Source organism: Mustela putorius, unplaced genomic scaffold (genome assembly GCF_011764305.1).
Source record: "Mustela putorius furo isolate JIRA1106 unplaced genomic scaffold, ASM1176430v1.1 tig00003875_pilon_pilon_pilon, whole genome shotgun sequence".
NCBI classification, from domain to species: Eukaryota; Metazoa; Chordata; class Mammalia; order Carnivora; family Mustelidae; genus Mustela; species Mustela putorius.
In genome coordinates, this window is record NW_025422026.1 from 6,467,800 (window position 1) to 6,489,012 (window position 21,213).

Here is a 21,213-nt window from a genome sequence, read left to right on the forward strand (position 1 = left end):
CGTTTCTCAGAGCTGTGAAGGCCATCGCACGGCTGAGTCACTTGAGAGGAAAACAGCTGCAGGAATAAAGCGAGAGCCCTCTTTGTGCCCCAGAGGAGCTGGGCGCGTCCTTATCTCTGAAATGGATTTTCACAAGTGAGCGCTTTCAGCTTCCTTTGCGCAAGTACAGAATACCTCGCCCTGCCCTCCTCGAGCTGAAAGTGAAGGATCCAGCTCTGATCCTGGAAGCCAGAGCCTGGCTCCTCCACGATTCTCTGGTTATTTACTGCCCCCGGTCGCAGTCCCTAACGCGGGCCCCCCCCCCCCGGCACCAGCTCCACGCACAGGGGCTCCGGCACGTGATCTCGCAAGATGGTTTACCAAGATGCTTGAGCTTCCGCAAACCCACCCCCTCACTGTCTCGTCCTGCCTCTCCTCACCCGTCTCCTCCTTCCTCCTCTCCGTGTCCTCGTGCCGCGCTAACACTCAACTGTTGCGGAGGCCACGCGACTCGTGGTTGTCAATCTGGAATCATGGAGACGACCCAAAACTGAGGCCACGTCCATTAAAATGGTAGATATGAGAAGCTTATCAAAACATCTGTGTTCGTGATCTAATCAAAGATCTTCGGCTAGATTGAGCAGCATAAAAACAAAATAGAAGTTCCTTAAAAATCACTGTTGGCACCTCCTTACAGCAAGACGTCTTGGATCCTGGGTGATCTCCACAGCGTGCTAACTAAGCAGGGTGGCCGTACATCCTCGTTTGCCTGGGAGAGTCCAGGACTATGTCTGTCATTCTGACGCAGTATGAGTAAGGTCCTCTTTCACTCTCAAAAGTAACGCAGCTGGGAGGCTCAATTATGGGGTCACCCCAGGTACGGGGCCTCCCTCCCTTCTAAGACTGAAATGCTGCCTTCTAAGCAAGGCAGAGTTTTCTGGCCTTCCCTTGTGGTTCCAAATGATAGTTTACAAAACAAAAATTTCCAGTATTAAACTCAGCTGGACATTACAGGACTCTTGCAAGCAACAGAAGACAGTGCTGGGATTTCAGTCCCCTCTTCTCAACTTGACATCTGTTGCCAGAAACTCAAGCATTTAGAAATAAGGGAAGGGCCCACTTCTGTGTATAAATACCCAGAGAGTGCAATTTAAATCTTCTGAGATCATGTTCAATGTCACAATGCCCCAGCTTGGTGTTTGGTCAGAGATGGGTACTAAGTTCTCAGGAGGCTTGTGAGCCCAAGGACTTGGTCACCTTGTGGGGGGCCAATGCCAGACTGTTCTAATTCCTTTCACCTGATACAGAAGTGACTTTAAAAATCCCAAGTTTGCTCTCTCATCCTCAAGATCAGACTCATGGTCTCTTTGTCACTTGGCTCAACGTCAAGAGCAGTCTTTGAAACGGAGGTCAGAATAAGCACAGCTGGATAATGCTGGTTGTCTGGTCCTCCCCTGGCTGGTGGACTGGGCGCAGCTGTACTCTGCTCTGAACGTGAACCCTGCCGGGATAAGGCAGTTAGCCAAAGACAGAAAGATGAAACAAAATGCTTCCTTAATTTACTGGTCTCCTGCATCACCCCTGACAAAAGTACTTATATTCCTAACAGTGTCTGGGTTAGAAAATCAATTTGGTCAATAGAGAGTCAGCCAACACGTCCATTGCTATAGTGTTTCAATTAAAGATTAGGCCCTTTAGAAGAAATACACTTCAAAAAAATCTTCAAGACGTCTACATCGCTTATCATTTTTAAGTGTTATTTATTGATTGCTTCCACATGAAAGCGTTGTATATTTGGTCTGCTCCAGCAAAGTACCCAAGCTCAGGAAGAAATTTAAAAGCCTGATAAATTTCATTCTTGCAGGTTTCACTCTTGTCATCCTAATGGCTTCACATTTTATTTATGGTCAGATCAGATAATGTCATTTAATTTAATCCAATTTCACTCATCATACAAGAAATATTTTAATAGATCCTAGATAAAAAAAAATCTATGAATTATAGGGGCACCTGGGTGGCTCAGCGGGTGAAGCATCTGACTCTTGATTTCGGCTCAGGGCATGATCTTAGGGTTGTGAGTTCGAGCCCTGCATTGGGCTTCATGCTGGATGTGGAGCCTGCTTGAGATTCTCTCTCTCCCTCTCCTGCGCCTTTCCCCTGAGCACATGTTCTCTCTCTCAAAAACATATATATATATGAACTCTACTGAAGCAAGTGGTGAGGAATTTTTTTTAAGAATGAAACGAATTTTTAGAAGGCTAAAATACAGCGAAAAGAGCATGAGCGACAATAAAAACAACTTGCCCATAATAACTGCTGGAGCTGGCTGTGCACCCAGCAGCCAGCAGCATTGAGACACGCGACCCCAGCCCTGGCGCCCAACACCCTGAGCCAGGCCACATTGCGCCAGTTCTCAAGGCTGTGCAGTTAGAAAGCACGGACTGCATCCTTCGAGGTCACCGCCGGGGCCCGGCTGTCTCTGTATAAAGTCATAACTTAGGAGTACGCTCAAGACAGAAAGAATTCTCGGCTCAGCAAGCCCAGTTCTCAACGGTCCTTGCAAACGTTCACACACAATCAGCTGCACAGGGCTGAGGCAGAGGCGAGATCATCTGACTGTTCAAGTCAATGTCCACCTTCTCTCCTCCAAGCTGGCTCCCGGAAAACAGAAAAAGTCACTGCTATTTCCTACTACTTGCTGGACTCCGTGCGCCACACTTTTATATTAATGCTCACTTTCTCAACAACCTGGGTGAACTAGATGTTCAAACCCCCATTGGCTAGATGCTAAAATATAGGCTCTTTCCTTATGGGGGCATTTCCTGAGCCTCTCCCTCAAAGTGATGTACCATCTGTTGGAGACGAATACAAAAAATCACATAAAAATTGAAAACCAGGGGGCACCTGGGTGGCTCAGTGGGTTGAGCCTCAGCCTTCAGCTCAGGTCATGATCCCAGGGTCCTGGGATTGAGCCCGCATCGGGCTCTCTGCTCAGCAGGGAGCCTGCTTCCGTCTCTCTCTGCCTGCCTCTCTGCCTACCTGTGATCTCTGTCTGTCAAATAAATAAATAAAATCTTAAAAAAATAAATTGAAAACCAGAATCTGGTCCCTGCTCCTGAAAAGGACAATGTCTGAACAATGTTCTTTATAGACAGACCCAGCCAAGAAGCTCAGACTGATTCTGACTGTGCTCCCCACCTCCCCATCCAATGGTGAGCAGCTCCCCAGCAGCCCAGAAGCTGCAAGGCGGCAGGCCCTGAAGAGCAGAGCCCGGACCCACCAGGCCCACTGCCAGGGCTCTGAGAAGCTCGGGGATGCGCTTTTGCCTTAAACCTACGTGTCCAAGTGGGAGCTCCCCCCTTGCTCCTGAGAAGTCTCAGTAGAACACAGTCCCTCACACAGAGAGGTGATGTGGCCTGCAGTTCAAAAGCGCGAGCTTCGGGACTAGACCATCTGGATGGGAAACCTGGGCCACCTGCTCATCAGCTTTGTGATCCAGAGCAAGTTATACAATCTTGCTGGGCCTCAGGTTCCTCGTCTGTAAAAGGGGGACGGCCCGTTTAATACATCCTATCAGTACTCAGAATAGTGCCCACTACACAACAAACACTATTCATATAAACAATAACGACCACTGCCACCGAGTGGGGGAAAAGTTGCCTGAAACATTCAGCTGCCTCCCTCCTCCTGTCCAGTCCTCACGGAAAATACCCTGCATGGGAAACGTGCACCACCCCGGACTGGTGCTGACTGGGGAGCACCACACAGTCTGAAGGCTGCTCCTGCCACTTACGAGGGGTGGGACCCTGGGCAAGCCTGTGACGTGGGGACACTAGCATCGACATCCAGATGTCAGCGAGGATCGGAAGAAGGCTCAAGGTACCCTGGCACTCGTGGATCAGTGGAAGCTACATGGGAAGTGCTGTCATTCAGGATTTTCCTTAATGATTTCATCCTTCAAAGGCAGCATGAAGGACTCTAAGTCACGAGAATGCCTAAGTACCCATTTAGGAAATTCTTCCATGTGCGAGAGATCTGTTTTTCACACTTTCCAATCACATCAGCAAAGATGTCCAGTGGCAAGGGACCGGTGCTTATGTGCTCTGGAACAGTCAGTCTGATAAGTGGGGAAAGGTCTTCTACAATTTTCTTAGAGAGACCTTGGGAGGGGGCGGTATTTAACGGGCAAAGAAGAATGGAAAGTTTCCTGTTAATCCCCTCTTTACTTTTCCTCGGGTCAAGATCAGTCTCCAGTGGCCACAGAGGGGTGTTTGCAGGGACTCGTCGGCCCGTCCTCTGCTCGAGAGCAGTGCGGCTCGCACAAGGGAAGGCTCCTGTGACCATCAGGGGCATGAGTTTGAGACGCGGTTTGCCAAGATCACCTTATAGACAGTCATCTCTTGGCCCTCACCTTGGTCCACAGTCAGCATTGATGCCGCGAGCACGTTCTGGAGGCCGAGCAGGATTCTGGGCATGGGGAGCCACCCCAGGGAGCACAGAGACAGCTGGCTCCCATCAAATGGCCTTGGGGAGACTGGGGCTTAGAGAATGACTAGGGGCTGAGAGCAGGGGACAAGGACTCTCCAAGAAGGTGACATCTTAGTTGAGACCTGAACGACAAGAAGTAGCTAAGTGAAGACCAGAGAAGGGCCGTCCAGACAGAGCTGGGGCACACCTGTGACAGGCAGCCCTCGGGCCAGAGAGCCCTTAACATCACATCCAGTCCTCCCGCACGGACCAGGCTGACGCAGTTGGGGGTCTATGAACGGCGAAGGGAAGGAGATTGAAAAGAGGCTTAAGACGGCTCTGCTTTTTTTTTTTTTATCTTTTCCACTGAAAAGCAGAGGGAGGGAACAGTAATACTAAATAATAAAATAAATAGAAGAGGCTTAAGAAACCGATCATCCAACCGCAATGTAAGGAATGGATTTGGAGCCTGAGTCACGGACAAAGAAAGAAGTCAGCTAGGGAAATGAAGGGCTGTTAGGGACCGCTGGTGTGACGGTGACATTGTGCTAATTATTTTAGGAGCCAGACCGTGTCCTCTCCAGTTCATATGTTGGAGTCCTAGCTGCCACTGCCTCAGAATCTGACTGTATTTGGAGAAAGGGCCTTTAGAGAAATAATTAAGTTAAAACAGTGTCATTGGGGTTGAGTTCTAATCCAGCCTGACTGGTGTCTTCATGAGGAGAGGAGGGCACAGACAGAGAGAGACACACACACACACTCGGACACACAAGACAAGGAGAAGACCGTCACCTACAAGCCTGGGAGAGAAGCTCTCCTGGGGAGGTGGCCCACACCTCGAACTTGAACTCCGGGCCTCCGGGAACAGTGAGAGGGTAAGGGTCTGTCCTTGAGGCCACCCAGATGGCGGTATTTTGTGAGGGCGGTCCTAGCAAACTACAGCAGTTTACAAAGAGTCTGCATAGTTTAGCATCATACACCAAAATAGTCACAGATGGAAGGAAGGGCTTTTTGGGACAAACTCCAAAATAATCTTCGAAAGGGCAGGAAAGGGCAGGAAGGGGGTTGTGGGTAAAATGAGACTGGCCGTAAGCTGAGTAACTGTTGAGGCTGGAGGGTGCGTACACAGAGGCTCATTTGACGATTCTCTCTACTTTTGAACATTTCTCTAACAGAAAAAATTTTTTTAAACACTGAAGAGGAAACATATCTTCTGGGTCATCCGCCCTCCTGGAAAACTACCAGAGTGCGACCAACTATAGGAGTTTACCTCTAAAATGCTGATGAAACAAACTGTAACAACGGCAAATGACAGGAGACGGTTAACTGACTTTGAAAACCTTGGGGGGCTGACTTCTCCCTGGACGGGCTGACTTCGCCCCGTGGATTCTCCTTGCGGGGATCCAGCTCACCAGCCCCCACATACCACGCCACCCCGAGCCCACTCCCTTCTGTTTAGGAGCTCCAACTCCTGGGACCTCAAGGACCCAGTTCTGATGCTGTTCCGGGAAGAATCCTTCCTTCCGCAACACCACCGCTTGCCTATGGAGACAGGCGGGTTTCTCTCCGCTGCTGCCTCCCCCATCATCCTGTGGCATGGTGATTTACTGATGGAACGTGTCTTATTTATCTGGGCGGCAGAGAGCGTGGCCAATCCCTAGCTTGCATGAACAGATCTTCAAGTATTTGAATAAGGACGAACTGAACATTTAATGAATGGATACTATATGTTAGGTGCTCAGCTACCTGCTAAGTCCTTAGTAACCCAAGTTTAACTGGACAATTGTGACCCCCATTTGGGGCTGTTGAAGAATCTGGAACTGATTGTTAAGTCAGCGGCGGGGGCGAGGGGACCTTCTCTGTGATGGTCCCTGTGCCATACCGCGCCCACTCTTCTCTGCTCCTTCAGCAAATCCCCCAGCTTGTGTGCAAATGTCTCCCAACCTAGTGTCCCTTCCCCATGACCCGTGGCACAGCACTCCTGGGGGCAGGGGGGCCTGGACCACACACACCCAGCACTTTTGCTAGCTCTGACATGATCCCGGACCCCGGAGCAGCCAGACCCAGGCTCTTCTCTTAGCTCTCCTGCTTACCAGCTCTATGCCTTGCCCCAGTTACATGACCTCTCTGTGCCTCTGGGTGGCTTCTCATCACAATTGCACTAAGTGTCCCGCTGGCTGCTGTGGAGATGAAAGGGGTGATGTCTGTGTGAGACATCAGCACAGGGTCAGGCACACGTTAAGTGCCCTTGCTGGTATCTCGTCTTGTTTGTGGCAGTTCGTGCGGTTAGACGGCACTCCCAAGTCTGTCTCTGTCTGCGGTCCTGAGTGAGGCCAAGCCGTGCCTCCTCATTCTCAAATTGGGCAGATGGATTTTTATATCCACGTACAGGTCCTTATTGTAATCCTTGCCCATTGTTCTCACTTTTGTGAGAGTCTGCCTGTTTCTGCCTTTTGGATCCAATCCCGTCTCCTACTCGTTCACTCTTCTGTTCCTGAGTGATTTGTAAATCTGGATCTCCACCTCTATCTTCAGGCCACCGACCAACTGTTGAGCAGAAGAGTCTGTAACACGGGGTCTTTAGTCGTGGGAGTGAGACGAGAAGCAGCGGGGTGCGGGGCAGCCTGGTGGGCCCAGAACAGGTGTCCCGCTCATGCCTCCCTACCCGTGCCCTACACGTCACCAGCAGCCGCATAAACCGGCACAGCCTTGCTGGAGGACAGTCTGACAATATGGACAAACAGGCACACAGAATGTCGACTCTGAAATTCTAGCCCTGGAAATTCAGCCCAAAGTAGTCATTAAAGAGTAAAAACAAATTCTATGCGAAAGATATTTGTAGCATCATTATTTAAAATGCCAAAAAACTCTAAACTAAATGGACTACAAAGAGGAAGGGTTAGATAAACAATAATGGAATAATAATAGCAACGGGGCTCTTAAAAAGATTAAATGTAGTGACTACGCACCTTTATGCTAGCGAATATAAGATTATTTAAACTAAGTCACCACAGATATACACACTAAGACTGCCTTTAAATAAAAACGATGTACACACAGATGAAAGAATGGGAAGATAAACCGATCGAAAATTAGAGTTATGGAGAGATGGTGGAAGCAATTTTTGGTTGTTTCCCATTAAAACGCGGAGTAATTTCTTTGGTTATAAACAACCCCAGTGTTTGTGTGTATTCAAACACAAATCTTATGTGTTTATTATTTATGTGTGCGTCTATAATATGAAGGGAGATTTAAAAATAAGAATCAAGAACGGGCAGCCTGGAAGACAGAGCCTTCGTTAACACGGGACTTCAGTTAGAGGCAAGAAGCACTTGTCTTGAGATCCGGTTACTCTCTGCAAGGAACTTGGAACCTGTGAGTCACTGATATGCCAGATTTCCTTCCCAAAGACATGCATGTGCCTCATCGCAACCCTTGCCCGCTGCCAGTCACAAAAGTCCTGGAGAACTGGGGTGGGGATGGCTCAGTGGTGCCAGGCGTGGGCTGCAGGGGGGCCCCTGGCCCTGCTCTGACACCTAACCACCAGCAGAGGGCAGCGGGGACGTCCTGCCCCCTTGACTTTCACTGGGTCTCCAGGAGGCAGGATGCGCTGGGGGAGGTTCCGGGCCCATCTGAAAGGCTGACCTGAAGCATGGCATCGTAAATGCCCCATACACACCAGCTGCTGGCGTAACCCCGAGCCCTGCTGCCTCTCCAGAGTGGCATAAATTCTGAACTTAGAAAGGTACAGCAGGACGGAAGGGACAGTGCGCTCGTAGTGAGAAGGATAAGGGGGATTCCACGTGGCCGTGGCCTTACCGTAGGTGAACATGCGCGGTGAGGTCAGCTCAATGTTGGGCAAGGCGCCCAGGTGGTTGAGCACGGCGCACCGGTAGCCGTTTTTCTGGGCATAGTCCACAAAGGTGCGGATGTACTGCTTCTCGCTGTGATTGGCAATTCCCGGGCAGATGACCATGGTAACATCATCTATGGGGTAAAGAGAAAAATCCCCATGAACCGCATGAGGCGTGATGATAAATGGCCATGACGATACATCACTGGCCTAGAAAACAGCAGGTGGGAAACTGACATCCATGTTTCCACTAAGTTCTCTGGGAAGAAGCGTCTTTCCCTTCTCGGGTGGAGTTAGCCTGATGGGCGCTTCTCAAACTATTTACGGTGAAGGGTCAGTTGTTAAAATTCCCAATCGTGGACAGACAATTTTGAAAAATACGATAAAAATTAATGACTACAAAGGTGAAATGAAAACAATTTAAATCTCAATTTTTTATTATTAGATTCAGCAGATACAAAATTACTCAGCCACACTGCTTTCTAGGTTTCCAAGACTTCCTCTTAATTTCTGTATGAATGACGGGATGCAGGCATGGAAAAACAAGAAGTGGTCTGCATAGACTTCTTTGATCAAGCAATCTGACTTCCAGATATTTGTCTACAGATACAACTATACATTGTGCAGAACAAGAGATGTACATGACAGGTGATAATGGCAAAAGAGTGAACACAAGCTAAATGCTCCCAAATAGAGGTCTGGTTAAATAAATTATTGCACATCCAAGTGATGAAATGTTATGTAGCCCTTAGAAATAACGAGAGACATCTTTACAGGTGCTGATAGGGTGAGCTCTCCAACATGTATTAAGTGGGAAAAAAAGCAAGGTGTGGAAAAGGATTATGAACGCTGCCATTTGCATGGAGGGGAAGAAGACATCTATGTTTAGAAATGCATCCACTAGCCCTGGAATCGTAGTGAGAAACCTAACAGTGGGTACCACTGGGGAGGAGTGTGGGTGGGCAGTAGGAGTAGAAGAGAGATGTATACTTGCTCTGTATATCTTAAAGATACATTTTGAATTTTCTTTTTTTTTTTTTTAAGATTTTATTTATTTATTTGATAGATGGAGATCTCTCAGGACCACAGATTACGTCCTGAGCGAGTGGTACTCTGAAGGACAAAAGCAGGAAGGTGTGATGGATTGACTGGGAAGGTTACATTAGCGAGGGGAGGCAGGGGCTGTCCCTCTGAGGAGGTGACAGCTGAGTTGAGACCTGAGTGACAAGGAGGAGGCAGTCATGGAGGGGTCTGGGGCTGAGTGTAACAGGCAAAGGGAACACCCACTAAACCTTTGGCACCAGCTTGTCAACAGCGCTGGTTACCGTAAAGAACTGAAAGGTACAAGAGGTTTACTGGAACTTCCTCCCAAGTAGTTACCGAGATCCTATAAAAACCAAGGTGCCTTGGGGCGCCTGGGTGGATCAGTCGGTTGGGCATCTGACTCTTGATTTCGGCTCAGGTCATGATCTCAGGGTTGTAAGATCGAGCTCCTCGTCGGGCTCCATGCCCAGTGGAGAGTCTCCGTGGGATTTTCTCTCTTCCGCTGCCCCTCCCCCTACCACTTATGCACGCAAGCTCTCTCTCTGAATAAATAGATAAAATCTTTACAAAATAAAAAAGCACAAAAAACCCCTCAGACCTAGGTGCCTTGCATACTATGGAACTGAGAAGACACGTCCTCCTCTAGGAGGGGCAGTGGGAGGCAGCTGGAGTCCTAACTCCACTCACTTGTGAGTCCTCCCGCAAAGCTTTTTGTAACAGCTGCTTACTAGGCAGGCCGCACAGAGCAACACTGGCTTCCAGCAGCGGCAGTGATCGAGAGGTTTCTGACAGATAGGTATCCCAGAGCCCTGTGTAAATGGACCCAAATGTGTCTTTTTGTCCACAGCAACCTACACAGAGGGTGCCTGCGAGCCTCCACCATCTGCTATTACCCAACAAACCAGACCAGCCTATGCCGCGTCTCTGAGCTTTAGTTTCTCTCATCAGTAGAGTCAGGACAATAAGGCACCCCCACCTCTTGGGGTTGCTACAATGCTTAACTGAAAGAACAGGATCTACAAAGCTCTTAGAAGAGTCTGGCTTCTATTGCTGTAATCAAACCAGAGGCCTGGTCCTGACGGGGCCTGGGCTCCACGTTCTCCCACAGCCCCTTACACTGAGCTTCTGTATCTCATGGGAGGACTAACAACCACGTCCAGCATTGCTGTCTGAGGGGCCCAACGTGGTATCCAGCAAGCACATGACAGCACGAAGCCTTGCGGGCTGCCCCTGGGTGATGAACCGCAGTGGGCTTCCTCCTAGCCCCCAGCGCGATGCTGAGTTGGCGGGACGAGCGCGTACACCGTGTTCCCTCCCACCGTGCGCGAACACCTGCCCAGTGTTCCCATTCCGGGCAATGGCCCCATCGCAGACCTGCGCTAGCTCACCTCCAACACAGTGCTCCGCCAAGGGCTCGAAGAGGTCGAAGGTCGAGGTGGCTCCGTCAGACATGGTGATGAACTTGCGGTGCCCGTAGGGGTGTGGCGACCTCACCCTTCCCATCTTCCCGTACAAGGCCGTCTGGATGTGTCCACTTTTCCCCCAGATCAACGGTGGAATGTATCTAAGAAAGCAGAGGAGGAGAGCTCAGTTTCTGCCACGCTCCTTGAACAGTGCATGGAAAAAACTTCGAGCAAACGTCTTTCAACCTATTTAAGTTCTTTTCCTGTGAATATGGGATTTTCTGTACCTTACATCCACGCCAGGATTGGCGCCCTTTCCCCACTTACTAAACATCCTGTATCAGATCAGCTTTAGAAACCACTGGCACATGTTTACACAGACAGGATTTCAAATTTACAGTGTTAAGTAATTCGATACGAGTTATTTCTGTAACGCAGATGAAAAAGCAAAGCAACTAATACATTTTGAACACATGCTACATCGCAGAGCTAGCCTCATTATCAGATGAGCTAACGTATATAAAGCATCTAGCTCACGGCCTACACTCAGTAAATGCTCACTTCTTTGCCTTCCCCCAACAAGAGCGGCCCCAGCTATCGTGGGTACCCCGTTAACCAAACCGGCTGCTCTCCCAAGAGTCTATGAGTGCCTCGTGCAGCTGTTGGGGGGTACACTGTATGCTCCAGAGAAAGTGCTGGAAGGGCAGAGCAGTGTAAATATTTGTCGGGTTAAGTGAAAGATAAAGGCTTGTTAGCCCAAGCAAGCCATGACACCACCCTCACCATCGTCCTTTGTGAAAACACGGAGTGACCCTGGTCCCTGGGAGTAAACGCAAAAATCCCCAACTAGTTAACCACTGGGAAAACAGGGTACTCTGTTACAACTAAGAAATGATTATAGTTCGCAGCCCTGGCGTGGGATGGTCCCATTTCCTGAAACTGCCACTGATTTCTCTTGGCCAGCCTTGAGCCCAGGCCTGGTGGTTGGCCAAGATCTGGGTTCTATGTAAACTAGAGTCACAGAACATGAAACATGGTAATGACATCCATCCCTCATCTCTGTATTATATCACAGTGATGAGCACTTAGTTTCTTAAAGATTTATTTTAAGAGAGAAAGTATGCGAGCAGGGGGAGGGACAGACGGAGAGGGAAAAAGCAGATTCCCTGCTGAGTGGGCAGCCCCACGTGGGGCTCGATCCCAGGACCCTGAGATCGTAACCTGAGCTGAAACCAAGAGTCGGAAGCTTAAGTGACTGAGCCACCCTGGTGCTCTGTGGTGAGCAATTTTTTTTTTTTTTAAAGATTTTATTTATTTATTTGACAGAGAGAGATCACAAATAGGCAGAGAGACAGACAGAGAGAGAGATGAGGAGAAGCAGGCTCCCTGCTGAGCAGAGAGCCCCATGCGGAACTCGATCCCAGGCCCCAGGGATCATGACCTGAGCCGAAGGTAGAGGCTTAACCCACTGAGCCACCCAGGCACCCCGGTGAGCAATTTCTTAAGAGCTCACTTTAACCCATTTCTCAATTCTTTTTTTTTTTTTTTTAAGGATTTTATTTATTTATTTGACAGAGAGAGAGATCACAAGTAGGCAGTAAGCAGAGAGGCAGGCAGAGAGAGAGAGGAGGAAGCAGGCTTCCCGCCGAGCAGAGAGCCCGATGCGGGGCTCGATCCCAGGACCCTGGGATCATGACCTGAGCCAAAGGCAGAGGCTTAACCCACTGAGCCACCCAGGCGCCCCCCATTTCCCAATTCTTGCCTATCATTTCCATCATACCTGTTGATCCTAAAAACCCTCCTTAAATTAAACCAGACTTACTTTTTTCTTTTTTCTTTTTTTTAAAAACTAATTCATTAAGTCTCCACAAACTTAAGAGAAGTGAAGGTATCACCGTAAGCCAGCCAGTTCCAGAACAAACTTCCTCTGTGCTGGTGCGGAGGAGAGGAAAGATTATTTTAAGACCTTGGGACATTTGCCAGCGTGACACCATAGGTGCAAATCTCAGTGCCGAGGCCATGGCATTCGGGAAGCAGATAGAAGCGTTTATAAGAAATGAGTGGATTATGACAGCAACCAAAAGCAAGCCTATAAAGATCACATCAGCTGGACAGCTCAGTATTGCACAAGATTTAGCTGCAGCATTTATAAAGGGTTTCAGACGATAAATTACAAACACGGGGAGGGAAGTGATCCAAGAAACCAAATTCCTGGTTGCACCCAGAGGAAAATTCAGAGATAATTTTGTTTATAGAATAAATGAAAATAGAAATGTGCTGAGGTTAAACAGGATAATAGAAATATGAACTAAATTTCATATGCGTATCTCCTGATCTTGTTCAGAATACAAGAGAATTTCAGAAAATGACAAAAGAATAAAATAAAATCTTTTCTTGGTAGTCCGAGGCTTCCCATATAATGATGGCATGTGTGGTCATCCTGATGCTGCCCCCCTGATTCGGGGTCATGTCACCTCTCTGAGGTGGCCTCTAGCCCCTACTCTCGTCCACTTACTCTGGCCTCCACCTGCCAATGGAGGGAAAACCAACCATGTGTGTCCGGCTGTCCCCCTCCACTGCATGGGTCCTAAGTTGCCCTAGGAGGCCCGCCATGCCCTGCCCGCTTACGTCTTTCTGTGTAAGTTCAGATAAGCCAGAGCCACTGGCCTGTTTCCACTCAGAAGAGGCGTGCTGCCTGCTGTGCTATTTTTATCCCAAGAGCCTTTGCTCAAGCTGTTGCTTCTGCCTGGAATATTCCCCTTTTCTCCCTGCACACCCAATTTTTCTGTTCCGCAGCTACTATCTGTCTTTCAAGACTCACTTCTAATCATGCTGCTGGGGGAGCTGCCCCTTCTCTGTGCCCCCCGGCAAAGAACCGCTCTTGGCACCGCTCACCTGTGCACAGCTCCGTCCTGGCACCCAGGGGGCCTGATCGACATGAGGGCTCTTTTCAAGCACATTCTTCCCCACCAGCGGCAGGCCAGGCTTGTCCAGCTTTGTGTGTCTCCCCAGGGCGCCCCACATGCCGAGCACGAAGGGAGGACTGCTGGGTGAACTGGGAGCGGACCCACAGAGCAGGCACAGAAGAAACATACACCCTAATAATGTGAGTTGGGCTGTAGCACGATTGGTGTTTGGTTCCTGTCCTCTTTCCAGGCTACCCAGCACCATTCTCAGAGAAAATCCAGAGTATGCACGTGTGCACGTGTGCAGGTGTCCGTGTGTGTGCATGTGTGCGCGTGGGAAAAAGCGACTGCCTCAGTATCGCTGGAGGACTTTCTCACTTCAGTGTGAAACAGTGTGCACCGTCAGTTGTGCACAGTGGGCATTTCACAATCATTAATTTAATGACAATACCACCTTCTGATAAAACGCTGTTTTCAATGCAAATCATACCACCACCACACCGGCGTTTACCAAATCGAATTTTCAGACCGCATACACTGTGGCGAAGTGTTGTTGTGTGTTTTCCTGTGTTTGCATAATTTACCCACAGGTCACACGAAAAAATTTAAAAAGGAAAAACCAGAATGGGTGTAACTAGTTACGTAGTTTGGGTCAAGGAGGAAGCATGAATCAAAACAGTGGAATCGGGGTGCCTGGGTGGCTCAGTGGGTTAAAGCTCAGGTCATGATCTCAGGGTCCTGGGATCGAGCCCTGCATGGGGCTCTCTGCTCAGCAGGGAGCCTGCTTCCCCCCTCTCTGCTTACTTGTGATCTCTTTCTCTGTCAAATGAATAAATAAAATATTTTTTAAAAAAATGGAATCTTTTGATATTTACATAAACATATAAGCACTTAAGAGATGCTACAAAGTGTCCATGGAGGAATCTGCTTTACTCTGGCCCTTCAGAGAGAAGCCTGGCAGCTTCTGCCTTGACCTCCTTGGAAGCCTGGTGCCCTGCTCTGAGGCAGCCAGGACCTGACTACCCCATGAGGAGAGGCAGCCCCGAGGAGGCTGGAGACACAGAATGGAGCGTGGTGTGTGTTTTAAATTCCGAGCACCACCAAACTGTCTTCAAAACAGATGGACCCAATTTACATTTGCAAATTTTGCACGGAAGTACCTGTCTTCCTCACCCTCATCAATAATTAGCACTGTCAATCTTTCACATTTTGGCCATCTTGACGGGCAAAAAATGGATATTTAACTTCGGTACGTGTTTCTTAAGATGGACTCAATCCGTGGAAAATATGTTTTTTTTTTAAATTAATTTATTTTTTAAATTTATTTTCAGTGTACCAGAATTTATTGTTTATGGAAAACACATGTCTTATTTGAATTGGCATCTTTCTGATTCATATATTTCCCAGTCATTCCTGTTTCTCTTATGTAAATGGTTTGTACCCTTCGTCCATTTTCCTGTTGTATTTTTTATCTTTCTCCAATTGATTCATAGGTGCTGTTCTTATCACCCCTACACCGTGTCATTTTCTATTATATGTTGTAAAGGCTTTCTCCTAGTTTGTCACATATTTTATCTTACATAACTTTATATTTTGTGGTTAAATTTGTTACTTTTCTTTTCTTTAAAAAAAAATTTTTTTTAAAGTAATCTCTCCACCCAGCATGGGGCTCGAACTCATGACCCTGAGATCAAGAGTCGCACACTCCTCCAACTGAACCAGCCTGGTGCCCCAAATTTGTTAGGTTTTTCTATTAAAACCTTTGTGGTTTTAAAAAGCTATTTGAACACACGACTTCAAATCCATTCCTCAGTATTTCCTTCTATTATGCCTATAGTTTTTAAAAATCGTATTACCCTTAAATCTACTTATTTTTGTGAATGACGCAAAGTAAAGATCTAATTCATTTTTCCCTGACAGTTAGCTAGTTAACTTTATACTATAAATGGATCATCCTTTCCCTACTGATTTTAACTGTCGTCTTTAACATATACCAAGTTCCCAATGAAACATTTAGATATTTTTCTATATTTTCTTTTCTGATTCATTGATCTATGTGTCTGTTCTTGTGCCAGAATGACTCTGTCTTAATGAACATAGCTTTAGGGACTATTTTGAGAGTTGCTAGTGCAGGCTTTCACTTTTCCTTTCCAAAATTTTCTTGGCAGATTTTCGGCATTTTGATTTCCAGGTGAATTACAGGATTAGCATGAAAATTTGGGATTTTACATGAAAATTTTGGGATTTCTTATTGTTGACACATCTTGGGGAAATCAGACATCTTTACAATTTTTATTTGTCCCATTAAAAAAACATACTGTATCTCTCTATAACTCAAGCATTTATGTCCTACGGTAAAACTTTATAGCCTGCTTCACGTTGCAATACTCGGTTTTTACTACACTAATTAGCATGCATTTCTACATTTTTAAAAAAGCTATTCTTAGAGTGAGCATCTGGGTGCATTTTACTCCTAGCTCCCTGAAAGCAGAGGCAATGTCTTCTGTGCTAACACATATGCTAAATTGTCCAATGTTGCGCTGTGGCCAGTGAGTAATAAATGCTTGTTGTAAATAAACGGATGTTATTAAAAAAGAAGCTAAACCACAACAAAATAGAGAGGCCAGTGTGTCCTGATCTTCTGAACCTATCTGTACACAACACCAGGCTATACTAACAGAATCACCCAATGGGAAAGTCCACAAGGGAAAATCGGGAACCCCCCGTCTGTGGCCCTCCATATACACATACACACTGCGTTTGGGCAGATGGAGTTCACATCAGCAAGGACAGATGGCTGTTGGGCTGTTTACAAAAGAGCTGGGGAAAAAAAAAAAAGTTGACTAATGCTTATCTTTGCCCTCAATCTGTGAGTGACCAATCAATTGTTTCTTATACGACCTGGGTTCTTTGGTTGACGTCAAACTACTTTATAGCAATCGGATGCAGACCTAGCTGTCATTCCCTCGGATTTTCTCCAGCTGCCCTCTAGGAACCTGGCACAGAGCTGGCACACTATGTCATCTGAGACTGTGCCCCCCTACCCCCATTCCCCGCAGGCAGGTCCCTTTCAGTGAGCCAGAAGCCCTGCAGCAGCTCCTCCTTGGCTACAATTTTATGTTTGTTTCAGACAAGATGCTAGGATTAATGTAACACAATCCAACCCCAATGAATTTAAGAAGGTACAGTGCTGGGGTGCTCCCCAAGTAGACAAGAGGCTAGAGGACCAGGCTTGAAGGAGGTAGGCTCGAGGAAAGAAAGTGGGGCTGCTGTATGAATGTGCTGTCTACACAGTCCGCCGCACCTCCAGGAGGCAATGCCCCAGGAGTGGGGTGTCTCAAAGGAGGGAATTTGGGGGGGCAGAGCACCCTGATTTATTTCCTGCGTGCAATGGGAGAAGACTTCCCCAAGAGGAAATTTGTGTCCCCTTGGAGAAAAAGAAAGGATGCTGGGCAGCCAGAAAGCGACATATGCTCTCCACAGGGTCTGAGGCTAGACCCATCTTTGCTTTAAGAGGCTGCTTCAGTGCCCCTGATATCCCACAGCCTTCTTCAAACCGGCATGTTCCCATCTAATCCCTCCGAAGTCTCTTCTTTCTGTCCTTGTTCCCAATGTTGGTCCCAACTCAGCATTTCCCATAATTCCTAAATGTATTTACTTTGAAGAACTTGCTGTATGCGCTGTAGATTAGAAACAGGCAGCTCGCTGGCTCCAGTGGTCTTTTTTCTCGCCCACTCATCTTTCTGAAAGCAGACTTTATCACATCCAAGAGTTTGTGCTGTTTTCTTTAAAGGAGAAATCTAGAAAAGTAGAGTTTTTATGACTCCTGGTCAATGATCTTTACTGGTCTTAAAGTAGCTCATTTCGTGCAACCCATCACTTTGCCCCACTATGTAAATGGTATGTAAAATTCACATACCATGAAATTAACCTTTTGAAAGCGCCCGGTTCCCGAGCATTTGGTACATTCACAGTACCGCACAATCATCGCTTCTGTCTGGTTCCAGAACATTTCTTCGCTCCCACAGGAGACCTTGTATGTGTTAAGCTGTTACTCTTCGTTCTCCCCTCCCTCCTGACCCTGGCAACCACTCATCTGTTTTCTGCTTCTGTGGAATGACATATAATAGATATTTTACATAAATGGAATTGTTGAGTCTGTGACTTTTTATCTTGTGATTTTTCACTTAGCACAAAGTTTTTGAGGTTCACCCATGTGGTAACCTGGATAAGTACCTCATTCCTTTCTACGGCCGAATAATATTTCATCGTAGGCATATACCGACCACATTTTCTATAGCTGTCCCTGACCTGACGGACACCGGGCTGTCACCACCTGTTGGCTATGGTTGGCTATACAAGTTTTCTTCGAACTCCTGTTTTCAGTACGTTAGGGTATATTTAGGAGCAGAAGAATTTCTGGATCATATGGTCATTCTATGCTTAACTTTTTGTGCAACCTTTAAACTTTTTTCCGTAGTGGCTGTACAAGTTTACATTGCCACCAGCAAGACACGAGGGTTCTAAGCTTTCCACATCCCCACCAACCTTTGTTACTTTTCTTTTTTTTTTTTAATTGTTATAGCCTTCCTAGCGATATTGAACATCCCTCTATTTTTTTTTTAAGATTTTATTTATTTATTAGAGAGAGAGCACGAGCGGGGGGTGAGAAGAGGAAGCAGGCTTCCCACTGAGCAGACGGCCTGATGCGGGACTCGATCCCAGGACTCTGGGATCATGACCTGAGCCGAAGGCAGATGCTTCACCGACTAAGCCACCCCGAACACCCCTACTATTTTGACTTGAGGCCATTTCCTTCTACTCTGTCTCTACTTCCATCTCTACTTTTAATATTTACCACAATTTTAAAAATGAATTTGTTGATTAATAAATACATATAACCAGTCTTATTCACTTCAATTCACAATGGCTATTATCGGTAGAAAGGATCGAATCAGAATAAAATCGGCAACAGTCAACTGCATGTGGTATAATTTAGTACTGTCTAAAATTTGACAAAAGAATCCAATCTTCAAAAAAAATCTTAGAGTCCAGTTTCCATAAAAGCATTTAGAATTGCAAAATTTAACCCAGAGAATGGGACTTGGAAATAACAGCATGAGAGAACTTGCTACAGCAGAAGCTATAGACCGTAACCTATAATACGGACAAAATCCTGATTCCAAGCTTTGTAGAAAAATTTAAATGGAAAACAAACCTGATGAAGATAAAATTTAACTACATCATATTAAAAAAATCATCACAGAATCAAAATATCTCAGTAGGATTTGCTCCAGAAAATATTCTCTGAAACGATTTAATGTTAGCCTAACTTTGATGAAAATATTTGTATTTTAAATGTCCTTGGGTTCAGCCCCTCCTGACTTTTCCTGGTGGGAGTGCAGGTGGTTGGAAATCAGCTCACACTCTCTTCCTGCCTGTTCCTCCTTCCCAGGCCAAAGAAGGCAAGAGACACGGGACCAACAAAGAAGATGGTACAAGCTGAAGCGTAAGGAGCGGGATGGGGGGAAGGTCTATAATGCAGGGCCCCTTGTGGTCTGTGGAGGGGTGGCTGGGCACGCCACTTGCTGTGGATCTCCAGGGAGGTCACCTGAGGAGTCCTGCTTTTACTCTATTAGGAAGGAAACAAGGGGGCTCCTGGTTTCCCGGAGACGAAGGGAATGCAAGGGAAGAGTCACCATGCTCTAATTATTAATCTGCACGACTGAGATACAGGCGAAGGCCAAGGCCACTGGAATCGTACTACAGCTCAGAAACCTCGCCTGTAGTGAAACACGGACCTCTCCCTCAGTCACGGGGGGGCATGTGAAGGACGTTCCCTCAGGCCCTTGAACAGAGGAAGTCAGGGACGTTTGAGGTAGTAATAGAGGTTCTAGCACCACGAATATATGGACCTCCTTTGAACATGGAGTGTGATAAATTAAACTGCCATTTTCTTTATCTGTAACACTTCACAATTTTTCAAAGTTCTTTTTGTCTATGATCTTATTTGCCTTTGATTAAAGTTTATGAGATGGCAGATGTTGTTAGCCTCATTTTACCACGGGGACCCAGAGACCAGAGGGTTAATGGCATGGCCCCGGTCACTATGCTTACCAAAGGCAGAATTAAGACTTCACCTGGGTCCTTGTCCACTGTGTCCACCGTGTTTGCTTGGATGGTAAGATAGACACAAGGAGGTTGAGTAGATGTTGTCATTATAGAGGCTCTTACGATTCCATTAGTCATTCTTTAAAAATACTGGAGTTTTCTAGAACCAATGCAAATGGGACCGCTTGTATCTTCAGTAGTCAACAGCCAGCCTCTGGCTTTAAAAATATATCCAATTAACATACACACATTTTGGTGTTGTCCATTTTTAAGGCCACTGCCAGCCAGGGGCGTTTCAACAACATGGCAAGACCTGTTTTGTTGTTGTTGTTGTTTTAGATTTTATTTATTTGAGAGAGAGAGCAAGGGGAGGAGGAGAGGGAGAAGGAGAGAGACAAGCAGGCTCTGTGCTGAGTGTGGAGCCTGACAAGGGCCTCGATCCCAGGACCCCAAGATCATGACCTGAACCAAAACCAAAAGTCGGATGCTCAACTGACTGAGCCACCCAGGCACCCCGAGCGCTGGTATTTATTCCCAATATAGATCTGCTTATTGAGAAACAATGAACCAGGGTTTCTAAGCCAGAAGCTGACAATAAACAGGAGAAAGGACAAACACTCAGACCAAGTTCTGGGGCTCCTGCAAGAACAGGACAACAACGGTCACGGTGAAGGGGACCATTCAGGAGTGTCCCCGTCCTCCACGGCAGTGTGGTGTGGTGTGGTCACATCTCACCCACAGCTTGGTCCTCCAGTGAAAAGGCGAAACTATCAACTAGAGTCAAATCTCCCTGAAAAAGGAACATACTATCTCTGTGAGTGGGCTCAGGCGGCTCTCCCCACAGGGCTGGGCAGGTGGCTGGGGGGCTTGAGGTGAGGGCCGTGCCGTGGAACAAAGAACCACGTCTTTAAATGCAAGGAGGCAGCAAGATGTTCCCTCTCACACAGAGGCACACAGGCTGATGGGGCCTCAGGCTTAGCTGAGTGGCAAGGCGTGCTGAGGGCCTGGCACGAATGCAGTCGTGTAGGAGTGTGTGCACGTGTGTGTGCGCGTGCACACGTTTCTCCCCTCCTTGGTGTACAGAGTTGAATCTGCATATATGAAAAGTACATGGGATGCAACTCCACTATGTACTAGAAAGAAAATCAGGGGAATACTGTAATGTTAAAAAAAAAAAAAAAAGTACTAAGGCACTCCTCTTTAATTTACACCCTGCCTAAATTCAAGGGTATTGGGCAGAAGAAGGAACTCAACATGGAGCAATCTATCTGCACGATTCCATGGGGCGTCCACAGCCACCTTGGCTATCCATCTAGAACTTACTGCTGAGGTTTAAAAGGTCACCTGACAAAATGAGTGGCCCTCTTCTCAAGCATTTGTGACCTTAGATTGTTAGCAGTCGTTAACACAGCACTTGGCTGGAAGCCTCACCTGTCCACAGGTCTCATCT

General features: G+C 47.1%; 1 protein-coding gene across 1 annotated transcript in view; it reads right to left on the minus strand.

Moving 5' to 3' along the window:
• Positions 1–21,213, minus strand: part of ABHD2 (abhydrolase domain containing 2, acylglycerol lipase) — a 95,844-nt gene that overhangs the window by 23,943 nt on the left and 50,688 nt on the right. The window contains exons 4-5 of the mRNA XM_004763767.3: positions 10,732–10,907; positions 8,266–8,433 (exon numbers count right to left, since the gene is read on the minus strand). Coding sequence (XP_004763824.2) covers positions 8,266–8,433; positions 10,732–10,907 — 344 coding nt within the window. The remainder of the gene's footprint in view (positions 1–8,265; positions 8,434–10,731; positions 10,908–21,213) is intronic.